At 38.8% G+C, this 11594-nt stretch overlaps 1 protein-coding gene across 1 annotated transcript; it reads right to left on the reverse strand.

Moving 5' to 3' along the window:
* Window positions 1-723: 723 nt before the first annotated feature.
* Window positions 724-11480, reverse strand: LOC117304928 (X-ray repair cross-complementing protein 6-like). Its single transcript, XM_033789567.1, has 15 exons — window positions 11445-11480; window positions 10511-10706; window positions 9582-9704; window positions 8818-8872; window positions 8529-8619; window positions 8027-8213; window positions 7371-7534; window positions 6766-6862; window positions 6137-6251; window positions 5370-5587; window positions 4207-4318; window positions 3457-3618; window positions 2688-2791; window positions 1354-1428; window positions 724-1012 (listed from the first exon to the last, which is right to left on the reverse strand). The coding sequence occupies exons 2-15, from the start codon at window positions 10694-10696 to the stop codon at window positions 899-901; spliced, it is 1803 nt and encodes a 600-aa protein (XP_033645458.1). The 5' UTR covers window positions 10697-10706; window positions 11445-11480; the 3' UTR covers window positions 724-898.
* Between the last annotated feature and the right edge of the window lie 114 nt (window positions 11481-11594).

The raw sequence follows: 11594 nt of genomic DNA on the forward strand, positions 1-11594 counted from the left end.
TGGGACGATAGAGGGCAGCAGACTTACCGGGTAAATCCATTGTTCTCAGAATTATGCGCATGTTCAGAACTACGTAAACAATGGAAACTTACCCGGTATGTCTGCTGCCACCTAGCGTTGGAAAGTCTCCTATTGTTCTTGTGATTGATTTAGCTTGGTGCGCATGCGCAACATAATTGGCAGCACAGGTTGTATTACTTCAAAGGACGCTGAGATGGTTAGAATGTGAAATAAATGGCCCAGTAACTGGGGTAGTAATGTTCACAAGCCATGCTTAAAACCTGGTAGAAGAACAGCTCCACATGTCATTATTGTTGTATGGTTATTAAAACAGTAATCACCACACCATGAACAACCTGATTTGTGAAATGGTATACCATTGAGCAGTGTGAGAAGTTTTACTAAAGAGATTATTAAAGGCACTGGACACTATTGGTAATTACTCAAAATAATTGTTCGCATACAAACTTACTTTGTACTTTGTACTAGCCGTTGCTAGTATAAAACATTGTGAGAAAAGGCTCCCTCTGAAGTAATGTAGTTTTTGAGAAAGAAGTAACTTCTCAGCAAAATATTTCAATTGAATTCGAGACCTCAGCTGAGGTCTCGAATTCAAGGCATCTGAAAGCACACAACTTGTGCGACAAGGGAGTTTTTCTTCCATTATTCTCTGGCAACTTCGACAACTTATTGAGTTCAATTTTTCACAGGTTTGTTATTTTATGCATGTTGAGATGCACCAAGTGAGTAGACTGGTCTTTGACAATTATCAAAGGTGTCAGTGCCTTTAAAACTTTGCAAATATTACTATTAGTTTGTCTACGTGTTTGATCTTTTACAGAAGTAAAAAAAAGTATCTATAAAAATTTACGACTTCAATGATTTGATTGATTCAAGGTCAGACCCCAAAGAAGTTCTTGACGGTCTCTACGAGGTCGTTCTTCTTGCCAGCGGAGGCTAGGCCATTCTTTGTACAAAACTCCTTCAAGACAGCAACAGTCAGCTTTGCAAGCTAAAAGAACAAATCAAAAACGAGGTCAATCAGAGGTCAATCAGAGGTCATAGTTCAAGTTAAAAAGACATCATTGGCATTTTTGAGAGAGAACTTTAGTAGTTGTCAAAAAGACAAGAATCAACATTTTATGTGAACCATGAAATAACAAAGGCCTTGTAAGTGTTAGTGGCAAGTGAAAACTTGGATGCGCATGCGCACGTGTGCTGTGACTGGACTAGTGTTCATAATTTCATGTAGAGCCACGGGCCTGCTTTAATCATGGTGATAGAGCCCCTTTAAAAAGCAACTTTGGTTTTATTTCCAGAAACATATGGCCATATTATTCAAAATTTCTGTACCTTTCCATCTTGTGCATATTGATTCATATCAACGTCAACCGTGGGTTTGGGCTTCTTAGGATCACCACCTCCCACCTAAAAAGAAAAGAGAATACTTTGTCAAATCAAACTCAAGAGAAATATCATATCTTGATACCTTACACTATGGCGTAATGTGGCTGAGAGGTTTAGCACACCGGACTCAAGCTCTGGTGTTTCTGATTAGCAGAGTGTGGGTTTGAGTCCCGGTCATGAAATGGCGTGTTGTGGCTGAAAGGTTTAGCACACTGGACTCAAGCTCTGGTAATTCTGATCAGCAGAGTGTAGGTTTAAGTCCTGGTCTTGAAATGGCGTGTTGTGGCTGAGAGGTTTAGCACACTGGACTCAAGCTCTGGTGTTTCTGATCAGCAGAGTGTGAGTTCGAGTCCCAGTGCCGCTGCCGAGTGGATAAGAACACCGGACTCAAGCTCTGGTGTTTCTGATCAGCAGAGTGTGAGTTCGAGTCCCAGTGCCGTTGCCGAGTGGATAAGAGCACCGGACTCAAGCTCTGGTGTTTCTGATCAGCAGAGTGTGAGTTCGAGTCCCAGTGCCGTTGCCGAGTGGATAAGAGCACCGGACTCAAGCTCGCGTGTTTCTGATCAGCAGAGTGTGAGTTCGAGTCCCAGTGCCGTTGCCGAGTGGATAAGAGCACCGGACTCAAGCTCTGGTGTTTCTGATCAGCAGAGTGTGGACTGAGTCCCAGTCGTGACACTGGTGTCCTGAAGCAAGACACTTAACCAAAGCAGAACTGGTCCCTTGTGTTATGTCATGCACGTAAAAGCAGTTCTATGACAATTGGCACTATGATTTAATTCAATTAAATTCAATGATAGTCTATTTAAGCCATTATACACAGAAACAAAAAAAATGTTCACAGATTTACAAATAATTTACAGGGTTTACAGAAGGTAATGGTGATGACTTCTCTTGAAATATTAGTCCATGAAATACTTTACTTTTTGAGAAAACAGTAAAACAATATCAATTCTCGATAGCAAAAATTACGGATTTATTTAAAACACATGTCATGACAGGGCGAAACGTGCGGAAACAAGAGTGGGTTATCCCGTTATTTTCTCCCGACTCCGATGACCGATTGACCCTAAATTTTCACAGGTTTGTTATTTTATATATATGTCCAAGTGTGGGACTTGGACAATACTGTTTCCCGAAAATATATAATGGCTTTATCTTAAAAACATACCCTGGTGAAATAAGTGAAAAAAAAATATTTTTAGATTATTTTATGTCTAGCAGTTTGAAACTAAATTGGTTATGTATAGAGAAGATTAGCTCTTCATTATGCTGTGAGTTACCTTCCGCTGCTTAGCACCGGGTTCATATCCCTCCGGGAAGACCAGCTCCTTAAATTCCTCAAGAACCTTTCCAGCCCTTTTCTTGATCATTTCATTGTTAGGCGCTGTGGATAGACAAAAAATAGGGTTATGCATCTATGCTTTTTTTCCTAAACAGTTCAGCGGAATTTGTGCTTTTTTTCGGTCAACCGTTTCTAACAATTTTCTCTTAGCCACATGTAAAAAAGAAACTTAAATTTTTGATGTTGAAAATGTGGGTGGCTGGGTTAAAAGAAAAATGAAACTCAAAATTAATTTGTTACTAATATAATAAACAAATACATATAGAAATGAACAACCGTAAACAAAGAAGAAAAAATACTTGTGAATAAAGCCCGATATTGATGTTTTTTGAGAAGCCATTATACACAAAAAAAATTCACAGATTTACAAATAACCTAAAGGGTTTACAGAGGGTAATGGTGAAAGACTTCTCTTGAATTATTATTATTATATGAAACGCTTTACTTTTTGAGAAAACATTAAAACAATATCAATTTTCGATAGAGAGAATTACGGATTTATTTTAAACACATGTCATGACACGGCGAAACTTGCGGAAACAAGGGTGGGTTTTCCTTTTATTTTCTCCCGACTCCGATGACCGATTGAGCCTAAATTTTCACAGGTTTGTTGTTTCATATATAAGTTGTGATACACAAGGTGTGGGCCTTGGACAATACTGTTTACCGAAAGTGTATAATGGCTTTAATTATTAGACTTTACTGACCTGTAAGATCTGTGATTTCTTCAGGTTTGTCTCGATCGAGGGCCAGTGCCTCCAGGTTGCGGTAATGCGTCTGCAGAACCGGGTTCTCAAAGTTCTCACTCCTGAAGTTGAACTGCAGCTTCTTCACAACATCCTTGGCTTTTTTGATTTGAGCAATGGTGGCTGCAAAAAACAAAAACACGGCAGACAAAAAAAAAATCATTATTAAGATTGTTAAAAACAAAAATAAATAAACATAATAATTATGTATGTCAAATAAAGTAATCAAGGCGCTTGAACAAACAGAAACACTTTAAAGAAAAATGAAACTCAAAATTCATTTATGCAACAAACACATATAGAAATGAACAACTGTGTGAAGCGAATATCATTGCGTCACAATCGTAAAAGGGGTGCGTGCCGATTTTTGCGACACATAAATTCGCTTCGCATTTGCATTCACAGGAAGTATGAACCGGGCTTAAGACTGGTTTTAGGAAACTTTTGAATTAGGAGATCGCAATATGAAGCACCTGATAAGAGTTTACAAGGTACTTCAGTTATTCAGCAGCCACTTCCAGACACACCAGAGCAAACCCTTGCTCTTAGCATGTAACTCGGCAATATCCTCAAGATCTGAGACTATGTGACAGAGTTTGATCCAACCGCATAAAAGAAAACAATATCTTTCATTTGTGGATCGTGATAACAAGAAATCATACCAATCCTCTAACAGTCAATCTTTTCCCGACTGCTACCCTGTCGTCTCACCTTGAGTTGGCTCCGGAAGGGTGAGTTTTCGGAAATCCTCCGAGAAGGGAAGGAACAAAAGATGAAATCCAGGAGGCGTCACCTGGACATTGTGATCGTCAAGTTCTTCTTCCTAAAATATAAATGAGAATTTGTCAGACAGAGAATGCAATAAACAGATTTTCTCACAAAAAGAACACAATCTAATGTTTGAATGTGGAGTATCATTGCTGTGCCTTAAAGACAGTGGACACTATTGGTAATTGTCAAAGATTAGTCTTCACAGTTGGTGTATCTCAACATATACATTACATAACAAACCTGTGAAAGTTTGAGCTCAATCGGTTGTCGAAGTTGCAAGATAATAATGAATGAAAAAACATCCTTGTCACATGAAGTTGTGTGCTTTCTGATGCTTGATTTCGAGACCTCAAATTCAAAAACTCGAGGTCTTGAAATCAAATTCGTGGAAAATTGCTTCTTTCTCGAAAACTACGTCACTTCAGAGGGAGCTGTTTCTCACAATGTTTTATACTATCAACCTCTCCCCATTACTCGTAATCAAGATAGGTTTTATGATGATAATTATTTTGAGTAATTACCAATAGTGTCTACTGCCTTTAAAGCCCCTCTAGCTTCAAATACCGGTTATGGTGAGTGATTCCTTTGGCAATACCCAAATAACCAATATTGCTTCTATTCATCCCAGTATAGTAACGGGCAAATGCACAGGGCTAAGATGGCATGGTGTATTTTTTTAGTGTAAACGAGTCTTGAACTAATCAATTTCCTAGGGAGTTGAGCATGCAGGAAGAAGCTTTACCAACATTAATGGCAAGCCTTTTCTTGATTATAAGAATTTCCGAGTTAGTAGGCCACCAAAACTAGGAAACTACACATTCTCTTAAGTGATAAGGGAGTGTGTTTACATTGTCAATACATGGGTTATTCAACTTTAAGGAAGAGTAGTTTATCTGCCTGGGCAGTCAGCAGCCATACTGGTTTGTTTTTGATCCAATTACAAGAATATTGTCCACTGGTATGACAAGGAACTACATGGAGATAACAGGTGTGAGTTGGTAAAGACGAAAAGGTTGTGTTATTCTGGCTTCTTTCTTTAATGGAGCTTTACCGTAATGAGGTACCATACCAATGCTGTACGTTATCCCAATGACTTTACTCACCTGCGGCATAAGTGCAACAAACACAGGCGGTGTGTTTTTCCGTGGAATATACCGGCAAATGGCGACGACTTCCCTCGCAAGACATCTCTTCAGGAGAGCAGCGAAGAGACTCGTGCTTCCTCTGACGACGTTCTCATCGGGGAAGAGAAACTGAGCTGGCTGCATGTAGTAGTGACGCTTTATGGCACTGCGAGGTTTAAAACCCATGAGGAGCAGCCCTAGGAATGATTGTAAAGTAAGGCACACTATGAGGTAGGTTCTGATGGGACGCTGCATTTTCCCTCAATGTTTCAGTGTATGGGATGCGATGAACAGGGTTTGGCCTTAAATTTTTCAGTGACCAAGGCCCGGTTTCAGGTTTCAGGTTTACTTCCATACCATTAGGCAGTGTAATATAAGGGAAAACTACTTATCGGAACTTAATAATAGTATGGGGATGTCGCAGACAAGAAGCCTAAGCTTGTACAAGGTCTGGCCTCTTCAAAAAGAATACATATAAATACGAAGATAAAATCATGAGTTTTGAAACGTTGCAAAGCACAACAAAACTATGCTTACCAAAGTACCTTACCAAAGTACCAGCCAGGTTACCAGCCAAACTACAATGTCACATGTACCATTTGTGACTGGTATCCTGTACATTTCGCACAACCTGAAAGTTCTATGCTCGGATTTGAAGGTACGAAGAGCGAACTTTTTAAATAATTTTTTTTTCCCTTCAAAACTTGAGATCATTAATTGAGATTTTTTTTATCATTTTGTATTACCTGATTCACCAAAGTTCTTGATCTCTGCTAGTTCTTCCTTTTCACAGACGATGTTCTTTCCGCCGTAGACCTGATACTTGGTGATGTCTGTTGGCATCAATAATTCCCCGGTGTCCTACGATAAGTAACGAGTAATGGGGAGAGGTTGATAGTATAGAACATTGTGAGAAACGGCTGCCTCTGAAGTGACGTAGTTTTTGAGAAAGAAGTAATTTTCACAGAATTTGATTTCGAGACCTATAGAGTTTGAGGTCCCGAAATCAAGCATCTGAAAGCACACAACTTTATGTGACAAGGGTGTTTTTTCTTTCATAGTTATCTCGCAACTTCGACAACCAATTGAGCTCTAATTTTCACAGGTTTGTTATTTTATGCAAGTCTTGAGATACACCAAGTGAGAAGACTGGTCTTTGACAATCACCAATAGTGTCCAGTGTCTTTAGAGGTAGTGTCATTGGTTGGTTCTCGTCAATTTAATGATATAGGCAACACTCTCAAGAAATATACAATAAAAGTCACCTGTACAAGTTTCAGTTAATAAACAAGAATATTTCAGCCGATACACAAAACAAAATTAAAATAATAAATAAATAAAATAAATACATAGTCTTTGGCCAATTTACACCTACCTCACAGAACATCCGTGACTTTGGCTTTAGCTGCTCGTTTGTTTTCTTGTAAAGTTTGACGGGATATGGTTTGTTTTGTTGCCTGACAAGGTTGTACCTATGTAAAAAAAACAAACAGAGTATCTATCTCTGTTAGCAGTTCCTAATTTCTGTACGGAATCCATTAAAATCATTAAAAAAAAAGTGGAAGATGTTAAATGTTCAGACAGCAGGAGGGTTGACTGTGTACTGTGTAAATGCAATCGCCACATGATTTCATACTACAAGCTGGCATTTCCTCTGTCATTCAAAACCACAATGGATGATATTAATTGGTCAGACAGTAGGAGGGTTGACTGTGTACATTGTTGATGCATTCATCACATGATATTATACTGCAGGCTGGCATGGTTGCCATAGTTTCTTTCATGCACGCGGAAGCCAGCCGGTTATAAACACTGGTCATTATCAACCGTTTAAACACCCCCACGTGACGCGCTCTCCACCAATAAGAGTAGAGAAACTGTCTGGGGTATTTATGAATGATAGATAAACTATGCCAGCTGTATAGTATGTGGTGAATCAATCTACTCAGCACACAGGTAAAAATAATAGAGGTAGCTTACACTCCAACTCCAAGCTCCAATCCTTCACCGAGAGTCAAGGCCAGCTTGCCCAAGGAGCGTTTCTTGTGATCCTTTGCTCTAACCCTAATCAGCAGCTCCTCAAACTTCTCCGCTGGGTCTGGAAGTACCCCGAGGTCTTCATCGTCTGGAGAAAATACTATATCCTGGAACAAACAAAACTTGGGTAGTAAGACGACGGCGTCTGTGCATGACACCTAACCATGAATTCCTTCTCTTCACCTGGGTGTAAATAGGTATGTGTGAGAGTTTGTTGTGCTTTATTTAATTAAAATACCAAGATTTGCTTCACTTCACCTGGGCCCAATTTCATGGCTCTGCTTACTGCCGAACTCTGTGCTTACGATCACCATTTTTAGCTTACTTAGCAAGAATTGAATTTCTGCACTAGCTGTGCGAGTGAAGAAAGCCTAGTGACATAAAGTATGCGTGCTCAGAAGCCAAAGTTCCCTGCTAACCGTTGAAACACGCTTGATGTAAGGGGCCGAATTCCCTGCTTCTTTGCTTTCGGTACGCAGAGCCATGAAATTCGGCCCAGGTTCTAAAAAGAGGCAAGTGAGAGGGTTAAATGTACTGATCTCTAACCATAAATTGCTTCTCATCACACAGGTGTACAGATATGTTCCTGAAGACAGTACCTGATAGAATTTTGAGAGGTCAAACTCTTTGCCGGGCTGTGTGAGATGCATCAGCTCAACATCAATTCCGATCTCGTGAAGATCTTTGGCTTTTGTCTTGGCTTGGCGTTGGGTGGCCAAGTTGTTGGGGTGAGGGTCGTCATTGTTTGTGAACAGAAGAACTCTCTTATGGCCAATCTTCTGTGTGCTGAGCAAACCAAAAAAGCAGTAATCTTTAGTTCCTTTGCACAGGGGAAAACATCATGAAAGCCTGTAAGCAGATATGTTCTGCTTACAGGGAGCCCTTTCAGCAGAATTATATATCACAAATATTGGTTTCAATAACTTTTGACAGTTTTGCTTTATTACACTGAAAAAAAAAAAAAAAAAAAAAAAGATAATTTGTATATCTATCTTGTTTTTCACATAAGAGACCAAATTGGCACTTATTGGCACAAACCTGCCCAATATGCAAGATTGTGCATGGGGAGAAACCTTGTGATAAATTTTAACATTGAAATACCTTTGAGAAAACATGTTTGAGCAGGTCCACAGAGCGTCACTGAGTGAGTACCCCGAGTTATGTCCATACGCCGCCTCAAAATCAAAACCATCTGAGGAAAATCAAACAAATATTTTCAATTCTAATGAAGTAATGAAGAATGATAGAGAAATACTCAAGAAGAAGTGGTATGTGGTAACAAAGTGGTCCCCAAAAAAATTTGAATACACATGCGACCTTCACTGTATATTGAGATATAATTGTGTATGTTTGCAATTGGAGAGGTAAAAAACTTATAATAATTTCTTACCCTCCAATAACGTTTCAAGTTCGAGGATTCTGGCTGCACTTGGTTGGTCAAGATCCTTTGGATAAAAAAAAAAAAAACAGGAAATAAATATAAACAAATAAACAATAAACAAAAACACAAAATAAAAAATAAAAACAAACCCCCAAAAAGGCAAATCATTTTCTGATCAGTTTAGCATGGGGAAGTTGGTACACAAGTTTTACACAACTGTGTTTTTAAACAAAACAAGTAGAGTAAAATCATAGAGCTATATATATTGACTAGAGCGCTAACACCCCGTTATACACGCACTAAAGTTTTGAAGCCATGTACAAACCAATACAAAAGCTTGAAATTTTCAACGGCAATTGTACGGCTATTTGCATGATCGTGCGTCTGTTTTTTTTGATGTGCCATCGAAGCAAAAAATGCAGTAAATGTGAACGCACAATCTGCTGATCAACGCACAATCTGCTGATCAGCGCACAAACTGCGAGCGTCATGTGCGTCATGATTAAAAGGCGCGTTTACTTTTTTTAGTACGGCAATCAAGTCGAAGTTACGGTTTTCATAGCGCGGACGTACCGAGTGGACAGCTGCGAATGTAAAATAATCGCGGCAATGTGTGTTCTCTTAAAATTCCGAATTCACGCAACACACCAAACATGTCTGCGCCCAGGGTGGCTTCAAAACGCAGATCAAGTTAGCGCTCTAGTCAATATATATAGCTCTATGAGTAAAATCTAACTAAAAACTTTTGGCACAAAGGATATCAATAATGTTACCTGTAGAACGTAGACATGCTCGAAGTTGCCGCTGTTTTGTTTCTTATCCGTGCCGAAGAAGACTACTCCGAGCAGATCCTTGTCGCTACTAATGATCTTATTGGTTAACACGCTACGTGCACACTGTACAAAAAAATGAATCAATTGAAATCTAAGCCTAGTACAGCACAAAGGTCACAGCGAGCAGCACAAAGGTCACAGCGAGCAGCACAACGGTCACAGCGAGCAGCTAAGAACAACATCATTGATTGAGGATACCGGCCAAACTTTTAAAAGGTGTTTATCTTTAGTTGTAAAAGCCCTCCTGTGAAATCTGAGGCATTCTAAATGTTTTTTTTTTTTTTTTTTGTAATAGGCCTATTGATCTGAAAAAAAAATAATAAAAAATACAAGTTTATGTTTTGCGTAGCGGCTGCCATTTGACAAACTAATCGGGCCGATACAACCGAAACGAGTGCTGATGCGCACTTAAAGGGAAGGTACACGTTTGGTAATTAATTACTCAAAACAAATATTAACTTAAAAACTGACTTGGTCATGAGCATTGGAGAGCTGTTGATAGTATAAAACATTGTAAGAAATGCTCCCTCTGAAGTAGCATAGACTCTGAAAAAGAGGTAATTTCTCACTAAAATAATAAAAGACTTCTAGCCAGAAGTCTTTTATTTCTATCTGAAATCACACAAATTCGTCCAACAAGGGTATTTTTTTCTCTCATCATTTTCTCGCAACTTTGATGACCAATTTAGCTCAAATTTTCACAGGCTGAGCATGGGGAAGAGAACACAATCATTCTTTTTTTTAATCATGAAATAATAAACATAAATATTCAAAATTTTAGAGAAGAATCTTTGGTGAAGCAGAATCTTTTTCAGAATCGTTTTCAGAATTTAATAGAAATGGGTGGAAAACAGGGTAGGGGTCCTTACCCTCATGCAAAGCTGGAAATGGCTGTCTTCCCCGGGTACGCTCTTCTTGGTCATTGGTTCCCCACAGTCTACCAGGAAGATTAGACTGTCTTTGTTAGTGTAGGTTTGCTGGTACCCACCCTCACCATCCTCATCTTCATCACCGCTACCGTCGGCATAGCCAAAGGGTTGACCCCAATTGCTCATGATTTATGTACTGTCAAAACAAATAAATAAATTTGTATACTAGCTGTTCAAACGAGCTAGGCCTGCCCTCCAAATGTACAGTATGGTTATTAATAAATAAGGTATTGGTAGGGATTGTCAGTTAAAATATGAATGTTTCAAAAATCTATAACAAATTACACCCCTATATGAACCAGGACCCCTGCACAAAGAGTAGTATGAGTAGCTAAAACACAACAATGCTTCAAATGAGTTAGTCAATAGTCAGTGCTTTGCCGGTTGGTACGTGCTAGTGTAGTGTGCGCACTCATCAGCATTCATTCCCCTCTTTCTCAATCAAAGTCAAAAAGACAACAATGAACAATAAATTAATCTCTCTCTCTGTCTGAGTCTGATTGATTAGGAAACTAATGGAAGTAATATTGCTGGTAAATTCTATATATCCTAAATACACAAAATCTAACCCAGAATTGTGAACAATTAATAAATAACGTTGTAAAAGCTAACACAGCTAGTTGTATGCAAAAACTAAGGTTTAACTATTTTTGTCACGAAATAGATAAAACACAAAGGCAACGATAAGGTTTAACTCGACAAAATTTCAACACTCTCCAAACTAATTTTACAGAGCTTAATTCTAATACAAAACTACACAAAATGTCCTTGAGTATTACATATTGCTTCCCAGTTTCATTTAACTTTAATCTGATATTTAAAAAAACAAGAAACTATGATGAAAATAAACAGACGAGACTTCAGTGTGACTTGCCTTCCCTTGCGTGCCGCTCTAAGCGTGACCTCTGACCCGTAACATATATGACGTAAAAATTATAACCAATGAGAGAACTGTGACTGAGTAGCTATGCATATTCATTACAATTAACTTTTCCCAACTTTTCGCGCCACTAGTAGTAGTACT

Source organism: Asterias rubens, chromosome 22 (genome assembly GCF_902459465.1).
Source record: "Asterias rubens chromosome 22, eAstRub1.3, whole genome shotgun sequence".
NCBI lineage: Eukaryota > Metazoa > Echinodermata > Asteroidea > Forcipulatida > Asteriidae > Asterias > Asterias rubens.

Excerpts from the sequence above, each read along its gene's own strand:
- LOC117304928 (XM_033789567.1), bottom strand. The coding sequence starts at position 10,696 with ATGAGCAATTGGGGTCAACCCTTTGGCTATGCCGACGGTAGCGGTGAT. Across the intron at positions 9,705-10,510 it reads ATTTCCAGCTTTGCATGAGG|TGTGCACGTAGCGTGTTAAC; the intron begins GTAAGGACCCCT and ends TTTTTTGTACAG. Across the intron at positions 3,619-4,206 it reads CCTTCCGGAGCCAACTCAAG|CCACCATTGCTCAAATCAAA; the intron begins GTGAGACGACAG and ends TGTTTTTTGCAG.